General features: G+C 43.5%; 1 protein-coding gene across 8 annotated transcripts in view; it reads left to right on the top strand.

Annotated features, from left to right (window-relative positions):
• Positions 1-24,169, top strand: part of OTOF (otoferlin) — a 127,419-nt gene that overhangs the window by 10,492 nt on the left and 92,758 nt on the right. For all 8 annotated transcript variants that reach the window (XM_067471951.1, XM_067471991.1, XM_067472055.1 and 5 more), the window contains exon 2: positions 21,496-21,569. In XM_067471951.1, coding sequence (XP_067328052.1) covers positions 21,496-21,569 — 74 coding nt within the window. The remainder of the gene's footprint in view (positions 1-21,495; positions 21,570-24,169) is intronic.

The following is a 24,169-nucleotide window of genomic DNA, read 5'->3' as shown; positions in this document are numbered from 1 at the left end:
ATGCCATGCTCTATTGAAGTTGGAACTTTATCCTCCCTTGCGTTCACTCTGCTGGTTGAGAGAGATCAAGTTTATTGCAAGTTTCAATATTTTGTGGAAATACAGAATGTGCCTGAGCAAGAGCTAATTCCTTTGTGGTAATCCTTATTTGGGTAATAGTCCAGCAAAGTCCATAAAAACAAAGGCAGAACTTCCCAAATAAAATTCAAGGAATCAGGAAACATGAACCCAAGGCATGAATATAGAGCATAAAATCCAAGAATCAAAACCATGAAACAAAGGCACTTAAAACATGAATTTCCCAAACAAAACTTCCATGAACGAAAACAAGTTCTTGACTTGATTCCAAATGATGCTTCATCTGACTACATATCCTGTACCTGGGACTTTTTTATCTCCTTGTTAGCTAAGTCTCTAACATTCAGAAATTGGTTTCCTTTTAACTGAGAATTTCTTATCTTTTTCTCTCGGAGCCTGGCACACCGCCGAAGCCACTGTTCGGCTCTCCTGTTTTGACTAATCTCCTCGCGTCTATCTATTTGCTCGTTATCTATTTGCTCATTAATTTCTGCAGCTGGGCCAGGTGCCAAGCTGTTTTCATGTTCCCTATCATGGGAACTCTGTGGTAACAATTCAGTAAGCACACCATCATCCCCACACCCCTCAGGGATATTCTCATGGGAAACTACACTTTGAATAGGGATCTCCTGGTCATTCTCTGCTTCAAGATCATTGACCAAACCATTGCCATCTTGAAACTCATTGACATCACTCCCCACATCCAAAAAACCCTCATCCTGGAATACAATCACAGGCTGATCTCCAACAGACTCACTGTTTCGTGCTTAGGGTTTAGAATTAATATTATAAACCCTAACCGCGAAACGGCGAGTCCACGGGATCTGTGGCTGCTGGGGCGAGGTGACCACAATGTAGATGCACCCGAGTCTCTTATGGATTAAAGGTTTGAACGAAATTTGAAGCAATCCTGGGCCAGTTATGCACAAAAAATCATAAAGGATTGGTCCGGATTACAAAAACAAGATTAGAAGGTAAAATATGTGTATTAGCAATGTGATGCACAGATTAAATATAATTTATAGTTCTACTTGTTCCTTTAAGCCAGTGGATTTATGCCAGGAAAAGACCTTAACAGATTCCATAAGGAGAACATTAAGTATAATGTATAAGAGGCACAAGATTCCTTTGTTAGATGTAATGAAAGCTTCTGACCATTTTAAATCAAGCATGGGCAAACTTTAGCCCTCCAGGTATTTTGGACTTCAACTCCCACAATTCCTAACAGCCAGCAGGCTGTTAGGAATTGTGGGAGTTGAAGTCCAAGACACCTGGAGGGCTGAAGTTTGCCCATGCCTGATTTAGATTGTAAAAGAAGTGAATATGGGAAATAGTAGCCATTACAAAACAGTTCTATGAGAATGCAAAAAGTCCAGTGTTTGCGAATGGTGTTGATTCCAAACAATTTCCAATATCTAAATGAACTTAAAAATGTTGTGGATTCTCTTCCTACTCTTTTTGCTTTAGCAATAGAGCCATTAGCAGAATTAAGAAGGAAAAATGTTAGAAAATCAAGGCATACAAATGAAAACAAACCCACATAAAGTTAATGTATTTGCAGATGACATTATATTAATGCTAACAAACCCAAAGCAAACATTTGTAACAGTGGTTCTTTGCTCTGGGAAAGTTTCAGAAAATGTTCAAGACTGAAAATAAAATATGAGAAATAACAAAAAATATGAACTATAGACATGTCTAAGAACGACCCATTAGATCTAAGAAGCATATCCAATTTATCAATTTGTGTTTCAGGATTTAGATTTTAGGTATTTTGTTTACAAAAAAGATAGCACCAGCTTTTGCATGTGTTTGCAAAGCATGTTGGTGTGTCGATTCCTGATTGGATGCATTTCTCCCCTGATGCAACGCATCTTTGGAACTTTGGAATAATCTATTTTCTGTATTTTCTGTATTGGAGCAGTTTGGGTGAAGACGAAGAAGACTACGAAGGGTAAAAAGGGTGTGGAGTGATGCATGAGCTTGAAATGAATGGAGGATGGTGGAGATTATCCACACCTTTTTCTCCTCTGTCTATCGAGTGCTTTCCGTTTGCATCACCTTGGGAGTTGTTCAAAACACCTGGAGGGCCAAAGCTTGCCCATGCCTGAGTTACACCAATCTGGATTTAGGTTGAAATATTTCCATATTTTCAGTTTACCCCATAATTCCATATTCAGACTTTGGTGGTTGCAAAAGCCGGCACTCGAACCCGTTACCCAATCCCCTGTTTGCGGTTAAAAATTAATAGCCGGTATGGAGCTTGGAAGCAGAATCTGATCTGGCCCTGGTGAATTATTCATGTCTCTTTTATTGTGACATGATTTGGATTGGGCTGCTGCTTTACGGGTCCCACCAGGATGCCGATTTTGACCCCCTTCTGCTGCATGAATCCCTCTCCCAGAGATAATCCCCCAGTTTAGATCAATGCAAGTTGTCAGTTCCATTTTGGGAACCATTGCTGCTGATGTCTGCGCCCCCAAATGTCCCAATGTTGACACCTTGTTCTGTGTTTTCCCCCCTCTGCTTGGATCCAGCAAACCCCCAGGAATCCGGCGTAAGAACCAAGATGGGTACCAATCTGTTGCCAGGTATTTAAGCCATAAAAGGAAATGTAGGTCTGGTGTTCTCTTCCGTTGAATCCTAGAGTTGGAAGGGACCCCAAAAGGCCGTCCAGTCCAACCCCACTTCTACCAGGCAGAAAGACACAACAGAAACCCTGAGTAGATCCCAGCCACAGTGTTATGCGCTGTGAGCTGGATAATATGAGTCTGTTGTTGTTCATTCGTTCAGTCGTCTCCGACTCTTCGTGACCTCATGGACCAGCCCACGCCAGAGCTCCCTGTCAGCCGTCACCACCCCCAGCTCCTTCAAGGTCAGTCCAGTCACTTCAAGGATGCCATCCATCCATCTTGCCCTTGGTCGGCCCCTCTTCCTTTTACCTTCCACTTTCCCCAGCATCATTCCCTTCTCCAGGCTTTCCTGTCTCCTCAGGATGTGGCCAAAGGACTTCAACTTTGTCTCTAGTCTCCTTCCCTCCAGTGAGCAGCCGGGCTTTATTTCCTGGAGGATGGACTGGTTGGATCTTCTCGCAGTCCAAGGCACTCTCAGCACTTTCCTCCAACACCACAGCTCAAAAGCATCTCTTTTCCTTTGCTCAGCCTTCCCGAAGGTCCAGCTCTCACATCCGTAGGTTACTACAGGGAATACCATGGCTTTGACTAGGCAATGGATCTTGGTTGCCAGTCTGATGTCTCTACTCTTTACTATTTTATCGAGACTGGACATTGCTCTCCTCCCAAGAAGGAAGCGTCTTCTGATTTCCTGGCCACAGTCTGCATCTGCAGTCATCTTTGCACCTAGAAATACAAAGTCTGTCACAGCCTCCACGTTTTCTCCCTCTATTTCCCAGTTGTCAATAATTCTTGTTGCCATAATCTTGGTTTTTGTGATGTTTAGCTGCAACCCAGCTTTTGCGCTTTCCTCTTTCACCTTGATTAGAATATGAGTCTACACATTGCCAAATAATCTGGGATAAGAAGATAATCTGGGATCAGATCCTGGGATATAGAGCAGTGTAGATTGAGCTTCATTGAATCCTAGGCCCCTTCCACACAGCTGTATAAAATCCACATTGAACTGGATTATATGGCAGTGTGGACTCGGATAACCCAATTCAAAGCAGTTATTGTGGATTATCTGTTTTGATAGTCTGGGTTATATCTGGGTTATATACTGTGTGGAAGGGAGCCTAGAGTTGTGCGGGACTGTTGAAAGCCACCCAATACCACCTCTTCTGCTGCAAAGAAGCCAGCAGAAAACAAGTCTGCCCCATCTTCAGTATGTTCTTCCAAATATTTAAACATAGCTCTTCTGTCCCCTCTTTACCTTGTTTTCCCCAAACTAAACATCCCCAGCTCCTGAAGTTCTTCTTCTGAGGGATTTGTGGTTTCCAGACCTTTGGCCATTTGGGTGGCCCTTCTCTGGACCCCTTCCATCTTGTCCATCTGCTTCTTGAACTGTGATCTCCAGAACTGGACACAGGGTCATTCCAGGCACAGTCTGAGCAAAGCATGGACTTGTGCCTTTGCGCCTGGCAGAAGGGGGTTGAACTGGATGGCCTTTAGGGACCCCTTCTAACTCCATGATTCAGGATTGGATGGCCATCTTTCTGGAGTGCTTTGGTTATGTCTTCCTGCATGGCAGTGGGGTTGGACTAGATGTCCCTTAGGATCCCTTTTAACTCTTGAGATTGTATATGAGAAGATGTTATATCCCAGAGCAGGAACACCTCTGTACTTAATCACCACCCCTGTTCAATAAAATCAGCAAGTGGTTTACTGAAGAATATATAAATTGGTAAGCAGTAAAAATGGTAAAAACAGTATAGTCCAAAGATATGAAATAGTACATTAACTTCAAGGTGCAAAGGTAAAAACACAAAATCTAAGGATGCGAAATCCAACAAAACGAGACAGCATGAAAATCCAGTATACAGAACATTATAATCCTTTAGGCATGGAAACAGAACTTGGCAAACTTGGAACATAAAACTAGAAATTCCCTTGATGCAAGATGTTCTTTAAACTCCAACGTTGCCCAGACTAATCTAAAATCTTTCCCCCGTCTCACATAAAGCTTTTCCTGTCTCATAAACTGTCAAGAAATCATTTTGTTTACCTTTACAACCAGATAAGGACCTCTTTTATCTCTTTTCAAATGAGCTCAAAGACCTTTGGCAAGTTTAGAAACTCATTCTAAATGTATAGAAGTTTTGTCTTTTATCTCCTGGCTCATTAACCTCTGTGCCTGACAATTCATCTTCAGAAGACAGTTACCTAGAGAAAGGCTGCCCTGGGCCCCTTTCAGGAATTTGGCCTTCAGATACTATAGGAGAATCACAACATTCATTTTCAAGACTTAAAGCCTCAGGTCTTTCAGCAAGGCCAGGACTTGAAATCTCAGGTGCAGCAAAACCATCATCCCCAGTGACATCAGGCTGAACTACAACAGGAGATAATTGTGCCTTCAGTTGGGCAAAGTTGTCATTCAACTCTACTATTCATTTCCACCAAACTACAAGGAAGTGTCCCAGACTCTGAACCAGTGTCTGACAGCTGTGATGGACTGGATGAGGGCTAACAGGTTGAAACTTAATCCAGACAACACAGAGGTCCTCCTGGTCAATCGTGGGGCCAACCGGGGTATTGGGTGGCAACCTGTCCTCAACAGGGTTACACTCCCACTGAGGGTGCAGGTCTGTAGTTTGGGGGTCCTCCTGAACTCAATGCTGTCACTTGATGCTCAGGTGTCAGTGGTGGCTGGGAGGGCCTTTGCACAACTCAAACATGTGCGCCAGCTGCGACCATACTTCATGAAGTCTAACTTGGCCAGGGTGGTCCATGCTTTGGTTACATCCAGACTGGACTATTGCAATGCGCTCTATGTGAGGATGCCCTTGAAGACAGCCCGGAAATTACAACTGGTACAATTGTGGCTCCTTACTGGAGCAAACTATAGGGAGCATACAATGCTCCTATTAAAACAGCTTCATTGGCTGCCGATAAGTTGCCGAGCCAAATTCAAGGTGCAGGTCATGACCTATAAAGCCCTAAACGGTCCAGGCCCCACCTGTCTTTGCAATCACATCTCTTTCTGTGAACCGGCACAAACTCTAAGATCCTCCAGGGAGGCCCTGCTCTCGCTCCCACCACCGTCACAAGTACGGTTGGTAGGGACGAGAGAGAACCTTCTTGGTGGTGGCCCCCCTGCCTCTGGAACACCCTTCCAAGGGAAATGACAGTCCCATACCTGCCCTTCTTTTCTTAAGAGTTTGAAGATCTGGTGGTTTCAACAAATCTTCGAGAGTGACCAGTGTTAGCTCAGCCCAGATACCGTCCGGACACGATCTTGCCCCCCCCCCCCCCATATATTACCCTTGTCATCCCTCCCCTCTTTTCATAAAAGTTTGAAGACCTGGTGGTTTCAACAAACGAGAGTGACCAGTGCTAGCTCAGTCCAGACACTGTCTGGACACGATCTTGCCTGATAGGAGAATTACCCTGGTCACTCTCCTAACAGGCCCCTGGAAATAGCCCGTCCCTGGCTTTGTGGCTTACCTATTACAGTACTGTACCTAAATGCCAGACCCATCTTATGTTAATTTGTATCTTATGTTAATTTGTTGTCCTGACCCATTCCTTTTCCATGCCCTAACAAATAGACATGAAGAGCAGGAAGGATTTTCCTTCTTTCGTTTAATATTGATGTGTTGTTGGGTAATTCTATGCTTATGTTGCTGTAACTGTTATTTTCGCTTATGTTGTGATTCTGTATGTTTTGATGTTGTTGCTTGGAAACCGCCCTGAGTCCCCCCGGGGAGATAGAGCGGTATATAAATACAGTTTTATTTTATCATATTTTATCACATAAGTATGGCATTGCACAGTCAGTGTCATGCAGCGATGTAGGCTTCACATTACACACTCCACAGGGTTCGACACTTTAGGAGTAAGACCCCATCTACATTGCCATTATAATTCAGATCAGACTGGATTATATGACAGTGTAGACTTATAAAGTGTAGATCTGTTTCCCTTGGCTCCCATATTCTGAATGTTTTTTCTTGCCTTCTCTTCTTCATATTTGCCACAACAGTGAGGAACATGGAGTCTCCAGGTACAGGCTCAACCTCTCAAACTCAGTCCTTTCATACTCTTCTTCGTGTGTGTGCATGCAAGTGGGGCAAGTGTTGCACTCCAGACCAGGAAAAGCCCTCTGACTTTAAACACCACACAGTTGAGAAAAAAATGCAATCCATTTATTGAAGATAATTAAAAAGCAGTAATAGTAAAAAACACTTTAAAGGAATAGGTAAATCCAATTAGGTAGGAAGATAAGCCAGAACAAATAGTCCAAGAAATTAGTCCATCAAAGTTCATGAAAAACAAAGGCAGAAACTTCTATAGTAAAATCCCAAAACTGGAAAACATGAATCCAAGGCACTTAACACATGATCAAAAAAATCCTAGAATGGGAATTCTCTGGTAGCAATTCAGGGAGCACACCATCATCCTCACACCCTTCAATGACTTTGAAGCATAGGTTCTTTTTATTGCAATTTCCAGTGTGAGAGGGTTTATCAGATTACAGAAAAACATTTAGAGAAAGAATGACATTGGACATACAGACATATAGATCCTATGCAACTACATTGGATTTGTAATTACACTGGTCAACAAACAGACAAAGGAGAATTACATTTTCAATTAGCATTCACACACATGTATAAGCATTCATCCTCATGCATCCAAATATTACCATATCCTTTTCTCCCTCCTTGGAGAAGCACCTGTTAGGCCAGACTCTGCTTTCCTGCAGCCTGCCAACGTATATTTCCATAACATCAAAACTTCAAAACGTTGAGATGCCAGAACTTCTTTCCCTAAGAACAATGCCAAGGACCAGATCTCTGTTTTCCATACAACAGAACCTGACTCCCTACACAAAATCTAAGATTCCAAAAGAACACTTCTTCCTCTTCCCTTGAGAAAGAAGACCTAATGTGTTCAGAATAATGCTTTCCCATAGCATATCTGCCACTTTCCGAATACACCACCTCTCTCCTTCCCATGGAGTAGAGCATGGCGGGTGGAACAGACTCCTCGGTCTGTCACAATTTGAGCATTATTAGACTGAGTCTTTTATAGGAATATTCTGTTGATGTTTTCCCAAAGTTGTAAATTAATAATAGACGTCTTCCATCCTGGCTCCATTTCTGTTTACTTGATTGGTGTTGATCTTATGTTGACTTCCTTCTTAACATAAGGAAGGTTGCAAACATTTCCTTAACTTGAAAGAACCATTGTCACAGTCCTTATCAATTCTCATTAGCAGGATTTGATCACAGTTCCAGCAAGCAGGTAGTTAGTCACTGCAGGCCTTAATATTATACTGGTGTTTCTGAAATTATTAACTCCAACCACACATCCTTCTATCCTTCCATTCATTCCCACACATCATATTAAATTCATATTTGTCAAATCTGCACATTGAATTTCTTGTGACATTCGCATCAAAAATACACTTTGAACAGGGATCTCCTGGTCATTCTCTGCATCGATATCATTGGAAACACCATTACCTTCATGGACCTCATTGTCATCATTCCCTACATCCAAAGTACCCTGATCCTTAAACACAATCACAGGCTGAGCTCCAACAGCAAGCTGGGATCCGGGGGGTATAAAAATACACAACAAAATTCCTACTTGAGCTGAGCCATGCTGGTTGGGGATGATGGTGGTTGTAGTCCAAAAGGTTGGAAAGGCATCTGGAAGGGTGAAGTTAAACCATACAATGGCATAGCCACAAAATAATAACAATAGGATATATTTTGGAAGCACTACCAAAGGCCATCTAGTCTGACACTATAAGTCCACTATAATTCATGATCTCTTTTCATGTGGTTACCTGGAGCTTTTGAAACCGAGGCTGGATAGCCATCTGTCAGGAAGGCTTGGATGGTGTCTTCCTGCCTAGCAAAAAGGGGTTGGACTGGATGGCCCTTTGGGAGCCCTTCCTTGTGTGGTTTCTTCCTTCAGTGTTAGGAACAGAAATGACAAAATAATTTCTCTCTGTGTGCGTTGAGTTGAGAACAAATTATGTGTTGATTGAGTAATTTTGCGTAATTCTAAAGCTTGTATACTTTTGTTGTGGCTGTTTAGGCTGCATCTGGATTGTAGAATTGATGCAGTTTGGCTCCATTTTCAACTCCCCTGGCTCTATGCTATGGGAAAACTGTCAGAGTATTGACGTTTGCCAGCAGAAGGATTGCTAGATCAGCAGACACTGTGATGCGAAATAAGGACTCTGCAGGCTTTCAGTTACAAAAGAAACTAAGTTTTACTAAGTACATCAAACACCTGTCTTAACACAGCGAGCTACAATCAGGAACTAGTGGAAAAACGAAAGTCTCTCTGCACACCTGCTTATCTCTCTTCACTCTGGCTGAGACGGGTGACTCCCTTCTGTTCCCAGCTAGAGCATGCATTATCTCCTTTCTCTCAAGGTTACTTAATCACAGCCTCGTGGACATCCTGCATAGCAATTTCTAACACACAGTAGACTCCATCTTGAAATTACATAGAAGCACATTTGAAAACACACATATAACTAAATTAATCCTGACAAGAACTTGGAAATTATAGTTTGGTGACTCACTAGCCAGCATTCTTTGGCAGGGAAGGCTAAACACTTTGCAAAACTACAACTCCCAAGATTCCATAGCATTGAGCCAAGTCAAAGTGGAGTCAAACTGCGTTAATTCTACAGTGAAGGCGCACTCCTTAGAATCATAGAATCATCGAATCAAAGAGTTGGAAGAGACCTCATGGGCCATCCAGTCCAACCCAATTCTGCCAAGAAGCAGGAATATTGCATTCAAAGCACCCCTGACAGATGGCCATCCAGCCTCTGTTTCAAAGCTTCCAAAGAAGGAGCCTCCACCACACTCCGGGGCAGAGAGTTCCACTGCTGAACAGCTCTCACAGTCAGGAAGTTCTTCCTCATGTTCAGATGGAATCCTTGTTTAAGAAACCTCTCTCTTCCATTCTGTTTGCTGTGCTTTTCCAATCAAACTATTATTAGTCTGTCGTTTATATATTGAATTATGTATATTCATCATCCCTGTATTCTGCAGTCTAAGGTTCCAATAATAATCCGACCTTATGTGACAGAGTTGGGAAACCATCTTTCAAAAGTTGGTGGATTGTAGTTCCCAGTAGCCGAAGCCAATGATCAGGGACGATGGGATACATAGTATAGCAATAATTAGTAGCTGTTGGTATAGCTCCCATCCCTGTTTTACAGCCCATGTTCCAAGTTGGTAGATTTGTTATTGCATCCAAACTGATTTAATATTTTATATTTTCAGAGATAAAGCTAAAGGGAAGGAGAAAAAACATCTCGGTTTACCATTCAGGTATTATATGATGCTTCTGATGCAGCCGTGCTTCGGTTTATTGCTCTCAAGTTTCTAGTCCCTAAAGCACAACATTACATTTCCCCTTTTTCTTTTCTTTGAAGAGTTCTGCAAATATACTATAAAATTCAGTGCGGTTTGATATCACTTTCACTGCTGTGGAATCCGAGGAGTTGTAGTTTTGTAAGGTCTTTAGCCTTCTCTGGTACTTCATCAAACTACGACTCCCATAGCATTCCCACAGCACTGAGCCATGGCAGTTAAGGTGGTATCAACATGGACCCTCCAGTGGTGTAATGGATTAAATCCTGTGCTAGCTGGACTGCTGACCAAAAGGTCGCCAGTTCGAATCCCGGGAGCAGAGTGAGCTCCCATCTGTCAGCTCCAACTTCTCATGCAGGGACATGAGAGAAGCCTTCCACAGGATGGTAAAACATTAAGGCGTCCCCTGGGCAATGTCCTTGCAGACGGCCAATTCTCTCACACGAGAAGTGACTTGCAGTTTCTCAAGATTAAACCCTTGTGCCAGCAGCAGTGCTGACCGAAAGGTCACCAGTTTGAATCCTGGGAGCGGGGTGAGCTCCCATATGTCAGCTCCAGCTTCTCATGCAGGGACATGAGAGAAGCCTTTCACAGGATGGTAAAACATTCAGGCATCCCCTGGGCAATGCCCTTGTAAATGGACAATTATCTCACACCAGAAGCGACTTGCAGTTTCTCAAGATTGAATCCTTGTGCCGGCAGAACTGCTGACCAAAAGGTCGCCAGTTCAAATCCCGGGAGCGGGGTGAGCTCCCATCTGTCAGCCCCAGCTTCTCATGCAGGGACATGAGAGAAACCTTCCACAGGATGGTAAAACATTCAGGCATCCCCTGGGCAACGCCCTTGTAAATGGACAATTATCTCACACCAGAAGTGATTTGCAGTTTCTCAAGCCTGACACACACACAAAAAAAGGGAGGAGTCTACCCTTCTGAATGCAAATTCTGCTCTTTCCCCATGAAATCTTTTCTTACAACATTTCAGAGAGCTGGTGCCTCGCTAAACTACAACTCCCAGGATTACATTGCATTGAGCCATGGCACTGAAAGTGGTGCCAGACCACATTCATTCTATAGTATCGATGCATGCCAAACCTACCTTGTAGGGCTATTGTCAAGCTAGATTGGCAGGAAAAGGTGGGTCTTTGGGATGGAGGGTTATGTTCATTATCATGTTGGTTAATGAATGAAGAATCTCCCTCGCCTCTCAAGTGTTTTTGATATTTTAATCTGCTTTTTCTCCCCAACTATTTCAGCAAAGGCAAGGACAAGACAAACAAGTAGGTTGTGGTTTGTCTCACTTCCTCCATTTCTGCTCAACCTCTCTCTGTGTGTTTTTCTTCGCCTCTGCGTCCCTTTCTTCCTTAAAAACCAAGGAGCAGAGCAACAAACCACATATCAGCAAATGTAACTTTTCTGACAGCAGTGACTCAAAAAGGAACTCGAGTGGGCCTGTAGCCGATGTTGTAGACCCACAGGTTGCATCTATTGACGAATTGATGCAGTTTGGCACTTTAGCAATCATTGCTTCTTGTTATGGAATCCCAAGAGTTATAGTTTTACAAGGTCTTTGGCCCAGTCTGCCAAACTATGACTCCCAGGATTCCACAGCATTGAACCCTGGCAGCTAAAGTGGCATCCAGCTGCATTAATTCAACAGGGTAGATGCACCCTGAGGCATAGCAATCAGACATGTTGATCACAAAGTAAACATATTTGCAGATGACATATTATTATTCTTGTCAAACCCAAAACAATCTTTGGGACAGCTGCATTATTTCCTACAGTGTGGATATACCCCAAAACTACTTGGTTCATTAGGGAGAATTTGGGGGCAAGCTAGTCACACAAAGGGAGAATTTGGGGGATAAAGAAGGGGCTAATTATCATAATAACAACCTTGCAGCCCTTTGTGGTCCAAGAGACTCGTTTTACTCACACTTTTCTCAACATCCTCTATTTTCCTTGGATTTTTGGTTCTGCATCTTGACAGCCCTGTATGGAAAAGATCGATTTTGGTGTGTTGCTTTTCATCGCTTTTCTTCCCCCCCCCCCCCCTTTCTTCCCTTTGTGTGTGTAATTGATAAGTTAATGTACCGTTTGAATGGGATTTGGAGGAGGGGGCAAAGGTGGACTATTTATGCCTCATAGACCCCCTACTGGGATCTCACAGGGTCAGGATATTTCAAATAAATACCGCATTTCATCATTTAATAGTCGCACCCCTGTTTTTTGGGTGCCAAATTGGTGTTTTTATTTTCTTTGCATAGTAGTCACTGTCACGTTGCCAGGGCTCTGCCATTACAGATATATAAACCCTTTTTCCTAGTTCCAACAGACCTCACTACCTCTGAAGATGCTTGCCATAGATGCAGGCGAAACGTCAGGAGAGAATGCCTCTAGACCATGGCCATATAGCCCAAAAAAACCTACAACAACCCAGTGATTCTGGCCATGAAAGCCTTCAACAATACAATGATGGATCTGGACCAAACTTAGCACGGATACTCAATATGCCCAAATGTGAACACTGGTGGAATTTGGGGGAAATCAACCTTGACATTTGGGAGTTGTAGTTGCTGGGATTTATAGTTCACCTACAATCAAAGAATATTCTGAATTCTACCAACAACAGGGCTTTAATTCCTGGAGGATGGACTGGTTGGATCTTCTCGCAGTCCAAGGCACTCTCGGCACTTTCCTCCAGCACCACAGATGCTTTTGAGCTGTGGTGTTGGAGGAAAGTGCTGAGAGTGCCTTGGACTGCGAGAAGATCCAACCAGTCCATCCTGCAGGAAATAAAGCCCGGCTGCTCATTGGAGGGAAGGAGACTAGAGACAAAGTTGAAGTCCTTTGGCCACATCATGAGGAGACAGTAAAGCCTAAAGAAGGGAATGATGCTGGGGAAAGGGGAAGGCAAAAGGAAGAGGGGCCGACCAAGGGCAAGATGGATGGATGGCATCCTTGAAGTGACTGGACTGACCTTGAAGGAGCTGGGGGTGGTGACGGCCGACAGGGAGCTCTGGCGTGGGCTGGTCCATGAGGTCACGAAGAGTCGGAGACGACTGAACGAATGAACAACAACACCAACAACAGAATTGGGCCAAACTTCCCACACAGAAACCCCCATGACTAATAGAAAATACTGTGCTTTCTGATGGTCTTTGGCGACCCCTCTGACACCCCCTCGCAACGCCCCCCCCCCCCAGGTGTCCTGATGGTCAGGTGTAGAAACACTGGTCTAGATCAAGGGAAATTATAGTCCCACTCTATTCTACTTTGGTCAGACCATATCTGCAATAAAAGCATATCTGGGCAAAGCAATTCAATGATAGAGACAACCTCAAGTGTGTCCAGAAAAAGGTGATCAAAATGGCTAAAACTATAAATCCTTATGAGGAGTGGCTCGGATAGTTGGGAATATTTTAGAAGTTCTTTAGGTTTGCTGTGAAAGAGTGCTGGTGCCTCACCAAACTACAGCTCCCAGGATCCCATTGTATTAAGCCAGGGAAGTTTAAATGGGGTGAAATCACTAATGTGCTCACTAATGCTTCCTCTTCATCTTGGAAAGAAGTGACAAGTGGAGTGCCATCTGCAGGGTTCCCCCCTGGGCCCGGTCCTGTTCAACATCTTTATTAATGACTTAGATGAAGGGCTAGAAGGCAGGATCATCAAGTTTGCAGACGACACCAAATTGGGAGGGAGAGCCAAGACTCCAGAGGACAGGAGCAGGATTCAAAACGATCTTGACAGATTAGAGAGATGATGGGCCAAAATTAACAAAATGAAGTTCAACAGTGACAAATGCAAGATACTCCACTTTGGCAGGAAAAACAAAATGCAAAGATACAAAATGGGGGCTGAGGCCTGGCTCGAGAGCAGTACGTGTGAAAAAGATCTTGGAGTCCTTGTGGACAACAAGTTAAACATGAGCCAACAATGTGATGTGGCGGCAAAAAAAGCCAATGGGATTGTGGCCTGCATCAATAGGAGCCTAGTGTCTAGATCTAAGGAAGTAATGCTACCCCTCTATTCTGCTTTGGTTAGACCACATCTGGAATATTGTGTCCAATTCTGGGCACCGCAATTCAAGAGAGATATTGACAAGCTGGAATGTGTCCAGAGGAGGGCACTAAAATGATCAAAGGTCTGGAGAACAAGCCCTATGAGGAGCGGCTTAGGGAACTGGGCATGTTTAGCCTGAAGAAGAGAAGGCTGAGAGGAGACATGATAGCCATGTATAAATATGTGAGAGGAAGCCACAGGGAGGAGGGAGCAAGCTTGTTTTCTGCTTCCTTGGAGACCAGGACGCGGAACAATGGCTTCAAACTACAAGAGAGGAGATTCCATCTGAACATTAGGAAGAACTTCCTGACTGTGAGAGCCGTTCAGCAGTGGAACTCTCTGCCCTGGAGTGTGGTGGAGGCTCCTTCTTTGGAAGCTTTTAAGCAGAGGCTGGATGGCCATCTGTCAGGGGTGATTTGAATGCAATATTCCTGCTTCTTGGCAGAATGGGGTTGGACTGGATGGCCCAGGAGGTCTCTTCCAACTCTTTGATTCTATGATTCTATGATTCTATGAAATCGCATTCATTCCATCGCATCGATGCAACCAAACGAGATTCCATCTGAACATGAGGAAGAACTTCCTGACTGTGAGAGCCGTTCAGCAGTGGAACTCTCTGCCCCGGAGGGAGTGTGGTGGAGGCTCCTTCTTTGGAAGCTTTTAAGCAGAGGCTGGGTGGCCATCTGTCAGGGGTGATTTGAATGCAATTTTCCTGCTTCTTGGCAGAATGGGGTTGGACTGGATGGCCCATGAGGTCTCTTCCAACTCTAGGATTCTATGATTCAACGCACCCCCTTGCTCATTGACTATGGATGACAGACCAAGACCCTTTTTAAAAAAGAGATAATCCCTCACCTCATAACACATTCCTAGCTATTATAAAGTCAGATTAAGTCGTGAATAATTCATCAGCGGCCCGTAACCAGATCCGGTCCTGGCCTCCTCGGAAGGCAGAGCAACCACCTGGCAGCGTGATGGTGTCTTTTGCTCCCTGTTCAAAATTCAAATGCAAGGAACCCTGAAGCCCCATTTCTTTTTTGGCAAACCCTGATGGATAGGAAAGGTTCAGAAATCCCAAACCAAATCACGGACGTTCCTCACTCTGGCCCTATGGACATCTGGAGGGAGGGCAACCTCTCCGCCAGCTCTGGCAATGGAGTGCCATGCTATCTCCGATGTTCTCATCCAATATTCACGAAGGGGAAGGTATCAGTTCTCCGCCGTCGCGCCCGTCTGATTTCCCATCTGCGCCATTCCTCTCCTCACCGCCGCGCTAATTTTGGACAGGGTTGGGGGGCAAAAAGGGGAGCCACAAAGCCAGGGTTTGATGCCCCCCAAGTGGCAGGAAACAGGGTGGGAGAAGCTGAAGGATCGGGGACCCTAAAGCAAGGCACCCAGTTTGGGTAAGCTGCCCTTTGCTCACTGCTGTTGTGATGGGAGCCGCGAGGAGCCAGTAAGGTCTCCGAGTCTGCCTTACCTGCGACAGGTGAGTGGTTGCTCTGATGGAGAGGTCACAGCACTTGTGGGGTAATGGGTCATAATAGGGTGATGGGGTGCAATGGTGTTTTGTCTCGATGGAGTGTCTGCCACATTAGGAAGAACTTCCTGACTGTGAGAGCCGTTCAGCAGTGGAACTCTCTGCCCCGGAGTGTGGTGGAGGCTCCTTCTTTGGAAGCTTTTAAGCAGAGGCTGGATGGCCATCTGTCAGGGGTGATTTGAATGCAATATTCCTGCTTCTTGGCAGAAGGGGGTTGGACTGGATGGCCCATGAGGTCTCTTCCAACTCTTTGATTCTATGATTCTATGATTCTATGATTCAGAAGGCATTTGACTGAGTTGTGTTGAACGGTGGCTTCGTAATGGGTGAATCTCCTTCTCTGGAGGTTTTTAAGCAGAGCCTGGATAGCCATCAGTCTAGAACAGTGGTTCTCAACCTTCCTAACACAGCGACCCCTTAATACAGTTCCTCATGTTGTGATGACCCCCAACCTAAAATTATTTTCATTGCTACTTCATAAGTGGAATTTTGCTACTGTTATGAATCGTCATGTAAATATCTGATAGGCAGGATGTATTTTCATTCTCTGGACCTTGGGAGTTGTAGTTGCTGGTATTTATAGTTCACCTACAATCAAAGAGCATTCTGAACTCCACCAGAGATGGAATTGACCCAGACTTGGCACACAGAACGCCCACGACCGGCAAAAAATAATGAAAGGGTTAGGTCAGCATTGGCCTTGAGTTTGGGAGTTGTAGTTCACCTATCTCCAGAAAGCACTGTGGACTCAAACAATGATAGATCTGGACTAAACTTGGCACGAATACTCAATATGCCCAAATGTGAACACTGTTGGGAGTTTGCGGGAAATTGACCTTGACATTTGGGAGTTGTAATTGCTGGGATTTATAGTTCACCTACAATCAGAGAGCATTCTGAACTCCACCAATGATGGAACTGAACCAAACGTGGCACACAGAACTCTCATGGCCAACAGAAAATACTGGAAGAGCACTGACCTTGAGTTTTGGGAGTTGTAGTTTACCTACATCCAGAAAGCACTGTGGACTCAAACAATGATGGATCTGGACCAAACTTGGCACGAATTCTCAATATGCCCAAATACAAACACTTGTGGAGTTTGGGGGAAACAGACGTTGACATTTGGGAGTTGTAGTTGCTGGGATTTATAGTTCACCTACAATCAAAGAGCATTCTGAACCCTACCAACGATTGAATTGGCCAAACTTCCCACACAGAACTTCCATGACCAATAGAAAATACTGTGTTTACTGGTGGTCTTTGATGACCCCTCCGATACCCCCTCGCGACCACTCCTGGGGTCCCGACCCCCAGGTTGAGAAACACTGATCTAGAAGGTTTTGATTGATTGTATCTTTCTGCATAGTGGGGGCTGGACTAGATGCCCCTTGGGGGTCACTTCCAACTCTATGAATCCACTCCAGAAAGAGTGAATAGAGATCTCTGTAGGTGCCTCCAAAGATTTGTTTCCTTCGGTTGCTCCATGAAAGCAACCCAAAACTTGAAATGGATTTGCTACCCCATGGATATAGGGAATTGCAACCTCTGCCAAACTCTTGGGGACAAATCTCCTCCCCCAAGAAGAGTCCTTAAGGGAGCTGGATACTGGGGCCAAAAACCCCAAATAGTGGTCTTAAATGCTCTGAAATAACTTTGGGGTTGGGGATCTTGGTTATGGTGGTTCTGTGGAGTGCCAAGAACATGATTTACATGTGGATCTGGAACATGCTATGCTGACTCTAGTTTATTTGAGACCCAACCACATCTCCCCACTTGCATAAAGTACTTGTCTTATGGTCAAGATCTGGCCCCTCTGTGCCCATTGATGGCTGTTGTATATGCCCCTAGTGCCCATCTCTATCCAGTTGCAGGACTCATGCATGGATGCTTGGGGTCAAAGAGAGAAGAAGGTCAAATCAGGTCACTGGTGGCAAGGACATTGTGCAGCCTTTGCCATATTGTTGAAGTCCCATTGGCTGTGGATTAAGAAGGTCTCCTGTACCTGAGAGCCAGTGGGGAGTTGGCTTGGACTGCAACTCTAGAGACCTGGGTTCAAATCCTTGCGTGGTCATGGAAACAACCTGGATGACTTTGGGCAAAAGTCACACTATCTCATCCTCCGAGGAATGCAAGGGCAGAGCCCTTCTGAGCAAACCTTGACCCAAATAAACTCAGTGATAGGTTAGCTTTAGGGGTGCCACAGGTCAGAAATGTCTTGGAGGCACACAGGAATGATAGCTGAGACACACCAATGAGATTATAGCCCTCATTTTTCAAGAGCTGTGCAAGGAAGAGAACTGGGATGGATAGACCTTGTTTCCGATGAACAGAACAGCAGCAGCCATAAAATAATAATAATAATAATAATAATAATAATAATAACAACAACAACAACAACAACAACAACAACTAGCTGGCCCTGCCACACGTTGCTATGGCCCACATGGGGGTTCTGTGTGGAAGGTTTGGCCCAATTCTATCGTTGGTGGGGTTCAGAACGCTCTGTGATTGTAGGTAAACTATAAATCCCAGCAACTACAACTCCCAAATGTCAAGAGTCTATTTCCCCCAAACTCCATCTGTGTTCACATTTAGGCATATTGAGTATTCGTGTAGAGTTTGGTCCATATACATCATTGTTTGAATCCACAGTGTTCTCTGGATGGAGGTGAACTACAATTCCAAAACTCAAGGTCAATGCCCACCAAACCCTTTCAGTATTTTCTGTTGGTCATGGGAGTTCTGTGTGCCAAGTTTGGTTCAATTCTGTTGTTGGTGGGGTTCAGAATGCTCCTTGATTGTAGGTGAACTATAAATCCCAGTAACTACAACTCCCAAATGTCAAGGTCTATTTCCCCCAAACTCCATCTGTGTTCATAATAGGGCGTATTGAGTGCTTGTGCCAAGTTTGGTCCAGATCCATCATTGTTTGAGTCCACAGTGATCTCTGGATGTAGGAGAACTACAACTCCCAAACGCAAGGTCAATGCCCACCAAATCCTTCCAATATTTTCTGTTGGTCATGGGAGTTCTGTGTGCCAAGTTTGGTTCAATTCCATCGTTGGTGGAGTTTGATTATAGGTGAACTATAAATCTCAGTAACTACAACTCCCAAATGACAAAATCATAAGCATAAAATAGCCAAACAACACCTCTACAATAAAACCAATTGACCTTATTTTTTGTGCCAGGATTAGCTATTAGGTCCGGACTTCAGAAAGGACCCAGGCAGTTTGGGATGGTTGTGTGTTTGATGATATTTCTGTATCACCTTCCAGCTTACAAGGACTCCTGAATCAATGAACAACAATTACTACTACTATTGCTACTGCTAGTACTATTTTATTGTTGTTGTTGTTTTTGATGTTATTATTATTGCTGCTGCTACTACATCAGCCATGGGCAAACTAAGAGCTTCATGAGAACTACCATTCCTCTTGGCATCCCCCCAGCAACAGCAAGAACATCCCTCTGGGCAGCTAAACCAGGAAATCCCAACTGGATGGCCCCCCACGAGAGAGGGTCTTCCGCCAGGAGCAAACCAAGAATGGGCAACTTGGAAGTCCCTGAATAGACTCAGAAGTGGAGTGGGCAGATCGAAAGCCAACCTGGCCAAATGGCACTACCTAAAAGAAGCCCACAACTTGTGTGACTGTGGAGCAAAACAGACAACTCCGGATCCGTATGCTTGTCCACTATGCCCTGCCTCATGTACAGAGGAAGAATTGTTGGAGGCTGCAGACAATGCAGATGCTGTTGCCCGTTTTTGGTCAAAGGATATTTAGCTGCCTACGCTCCTTCTATTTTTTTTATCAGTTTTATACTAATTTATGCAATGCTTTTGATATGAAATGATAAATCAACTCCGCTGGACTGAAGGCTACATTGTCCAAAGATCACCATTGCCTCCCAAAGCAGATACTTTACTCTCAGCTCAAGAACGGCCAAAGGAATGTCGGTGGAGAGCAAACGGGAGTTAAGGATGAGCTAACCTTAAAAGATGTGCCATAAACATGCCTTACCTTTGCTAAAGCCGATGTTCTCCGCTCTTTTCTCAAGTTTAATAGGAATGTGAATAATTCATCCGTTAATGAGCTTTTGCATTATGTGTCAGTCAGAGGTCTGCTTAGTGATCTCGTGTTTCAAAGTTCAATTTAATTCTTCTTCTTTTTTTTCAGCAGAGCTGCCCTGGATTTTGGGTGGTGTAGTCCCTGAATCACAATTTTTTAAAATTCCCTAATCCATGGTTTTGAGACTCTTTCTAAAACTTTTCCCCAGCTGGGCATTTTCACCAGGCTTCCCTTTCAAAACTGGACCCTTGGGAATGTGCTTTGAAGTGCTACAACACCCATCATGCAGCAGCCAATATGGTTCTAAGCCACTGTAATGAAGGATTCTTGCAAATGTAACTGGAAAAGCGATGTTTCTGGGTTCTTTTGTGTAACCACAGATGCATCTTTCATGGCTGGGAATTGTAGTCCACAGAAAGACCTATAGCTATTATTTTGGCTGGGGATTCTGGGAGTTGTAGTCCAACAAATGCCTAGTTGGAGGGATTCTAGATAATTTTCAAGCTCTGCTTAATTGGCTAAGCTCCTGAGCAAAGGGTTGGGCTACAGGGCCTCTAGGGACCCTTTTCCAATCCTATAATTCTATAAATTAACATATTGTGTGCCGTCGCGCCTGGGGCTATAACTCTTAGTGAAAGAGACATAGACGTGACATCTTTCCCCCAGGGGATTGCTTCTTGCCTTCCTTTAAAGAACTGGAACTCCCAAGAACCAAAACTCTGTAGATAACTCAAAATAGGTTTTATTGTTCACAAAGAGTTATCCCTTTAAAAGGCAATAAGCTGGAAGTTTCATTACAGTTTCTGGTTGTCTTGGGTCCAAGGAGATTTGGCAGCTGAGAAGCTTTTCCTGTTCCCTCTTTTCTCAATGGCTGTGAAGGTCAGAACAAACACAACCCCCAGTCCAATGGCCTATATTGAAGGCACAGAGTCTTCCTTTTGATGCCAAAGGACCGGTTTGAAGGCGCTTGGGTCTCCTCAGCGTTGTCCAGGGCGATCTGGACATGAAGTATGAGTCCCAAGGGTAAAAACCTTAGAATTGGTGATGAGAGGTAACTTAATTAAGGGCTTTAGAGCCAAGTCTCTTTCTCACGTCTATCTGATAGAAAGTTTGATGGTAGAATGGAAAAGGAAAAACTCTGCCCTCCTCCAGGAAGAGGTGGAGCCAAGCAATTGAGCCAAGGAAGCAATATAACTGGTGCAAACAACATTGATTGACAGCTATAAATAACCAATCAATCCAACTATACATTTACAAACTAAGCAAGTATCGGCATGTTATACATTTTAAACCTTTGCACTTTAAAATTCTACACACAGGTAGTGCCACTCGCACCGTCACATATTGTTTGGGACTTCTGATTCATCTTGGCTGCAGTTTGTATGTTTTAATGTCTTTGCTAAGAAAATGAATTAATGGTCTTGCAGATTGCTGTTGATTGTGTCCTTTTTGTTATTATGGGGACTTGCAACTCCCATTATCCTTCATTCTTGGCCACACTGACTGGAACCAATGGGATTTGCACTTTGATAACACCAGCAGACTTGCTCTTTCCACCCTCTAAAGGTTCAATATCACAAAAGGCATCCAATCTGATCTGACCTTGGAAGCTAAGCAGGGTCATCCTTGGCTAGGAATTGGATGGGAGACCGCCAGTGGATATTGGGTCCCATAGACTGTATTTTTAGAAGTTCTGACCTACTGTTGTTCTTATTCCAGAGCTGGGAAAGGGGTCTTTTCCGCCATGAAGCTGGGCAAAGTCCGCCACCCCAAAGACGACCACAGGAAACAAGGTGAATAGAGGTTTAAATGTACACGTCATGAATACCATAAAAGCATTAAAATGTTTTTTTTATTTTGTTTACAGTGAGATAGAGTATATCACAGAGCAATACAGAGAAAGAAAGTAGACACATAGACAGTAGCTACTTTGGGTACACAACAAGGGAATATTACATTTCCTTAAAATACACACACTTAAACATTAACTCCTCTTCACGCATATATTACCATCCCTTCTTCATCTCCTGAAAAAAAGACCCAAATTAGTTCAGATTGCATTCCCTGCAAATCTGCCATTCTGTGAATACACTTTTTTCCTCCGTCCCTTAGAGAAGATGGTAGGTGACCAGATTCCTGCTTTCTGCCACACTTTTGGACAGTAAAAAGGTCTCTTGTGGCACAAATTTCTGTTGACATTGCTCCAAAAAGTTGTGAATGAATGGCAAGTTGTTTTCTCCAGTTGAAACATGCCGAGTCCCATCAGTTCAAGACAGACTTTTTCTTCTTAACTGATGTTGGTTTTCCTTCTTAAGGAAGGTGCATTGTGTTTGCGTCCTTGACTTAAAAGAGTCATTGGCTCTGGTAATGTAAACATGTTGTTTTCCACCGAGAGTTCAACAGTTCATCATTTGTCTCTGGTCATCAGTGTCAGCAGTTCAGTGACTTTAGTAGTTTAGTCTTCATCAGCCTTTGGCAGTTTTCCAGGTCTCAATCTCAGGATGGCATATCTACGCTATATAGGCCCCAGCCATACTCTTTTCATACAATTTCATACAGGATTCTATAGCATGGAGCCATTGCCGTTCAAAGTAGTGTCAAACTGTGTTAATTCTGTTGTGTAGATGCTAGGGCTGGGCGGTTTCGTTTCGTTAATTCGTTAAAAATTCGTTATTTTTTGTTAACGAAGCGATAACGAACCATTCTGGAGCAACTTAAAAACGAAACGAATTTTTCAATTCGTTTCGTAAATGCTTCGTATTTCGTTATGTATTCGTTTCGTTATTGGTTTGAGGTCGTTTCGTTATTATTTCCGCATGTCTGGGGCAAGTTTTATAGTTGTTTTTTGTTTAATTAGTGAAAAAAAATTATAATATCACACCAACAGTCAAGAACAGAGGGAGAGGGAAGCTTCAGAAGTTTTTTTAGCGTATTGCGCGATCGCGGCCGCCATTAACGAATCGATTCGTTATTGTTTCGTTATTGTTTTGTAATTTTTTTACCATTTACGAAATTTCGTAAATATCGAACTTTTTTAAAGGAAAATTTCGGAATTCTTTTAAATATCGAAACGCAAAAAACCCCAAAAAACGAATCGATTTTAGAAACAATTTTTTCCGTTGTTACCCAGGCCTAGTAGATGCACCCATGCATTATGATTAATATTAATATACTGCTTTCCCCCCAATAATAATGAGGCTAAAAGCAGCTCAGAATTTAAAAGGGATGATACCATTTGAAAATAAATAAAAACAATAACTAAAATTAAACTCCTTGCAGTATTAAACCCGCCTCTAAAAAAATCCTACAAGACAAAATGATTTCCTGAAAGACAGGAAGTTATTTAAAAGAGTTCAGTTCAAAGAAAACTTTTAAAAAATATTCTGTTTTAAAAGCCTCTATGAATTAAAAAGAGTTTACAGGTCTAAAAAGGGTTTTAAACTCTTGGAATTTCTAATGCAACGATTCTTTTTTTCCTACCAGTTTTCTTCCCTGTTCAGCTTTTGTTGCAGCATAGATAGGAGAGATAATATCAAGAGATAATTCCGGAGATAGAAAAGTACGGCTTTATTTCCAGCTGGGACCCTGGAGTGGAGCTGTGTCCAAAAGCAACCAGAGTGCCGGATAAAGGCGTTGACTGCCTTTTATACACTTCGAATGCAGGCAAACAAAGAAACATGCTTTGTGCTGGTACAGCTGTACCAGGAGCTCCAACTTTATTTGCTTTGCATTAAATGTTTGCTTGCAGTCCTAGGTTTCAGGGACTCTGCAGATAGGTGGCTTCCTTTGGTTGCAGTTGTAGGGCAAGTCACCTGTCCATCATAGTTAAGTTTTGGTTCCGCCCCTTGTTCAAGGCAATTGGGAAGGGAGGGGAGCAATTTTTAGTTAGTCTCAACAAGGAAAGCTAATTTACAGGACGTGTGCAAGCTTCCCCTGTACAAAAGCTTCAACCCTTAAGACTTTCCGGGGGAGAACAGTCTTAAGAGCATCCAAAGATCTCCAAAGATTTCCAGAGAAACAGCTCTAAAGCTCTGAGGAATTTTGGAGGATAAACAGTTTTGGAAGACCAAAGAACTCCAGCTGGGGAATCTACTAGCCTTTCTGGTAGGTCCACTCGGTGCTCGAGAAGCAGATTGACCCGGTAGCGGAGCCCACATCAGTAAGGATTATATTACAGTCAGCCTGGGAGAAGTTAAAAAGGGATTTTCCTTTAAAGTAAAGAATTTGTTATTGAAGACAGTTGCCTGTCCTTCGTGGGCAAGATTAGGAAGCTACCAGTTGCATAAAAGCCTGGAATTATTTGTTTAACTTTCTGAAGACAAGAGAAGTTTCTGTTTGATTGTTCATTAATAAAGGACTTTGTTATACTTCACAAGCCATCTAAAGATCATTT

Source organism: Anolis sagrei, chromosome 1, assembly GCF_037176765.1.
Source record: "Anolis sagrei isolate rAnoSag1 chromosome 1, rAnoSag1.mat, whole genome shotgun sequence".
NCBI lineage: Eukaryota > Metazoa > Chordata > Lepidosauria > Squamata > Dactyloidae > Anolis > Anolis sagrei.
The sequence above is the reverse complement of the archived record's forward strand: the minus strand, read 5'-3'. Positions and strand labels throughout refer to the sequence as shown.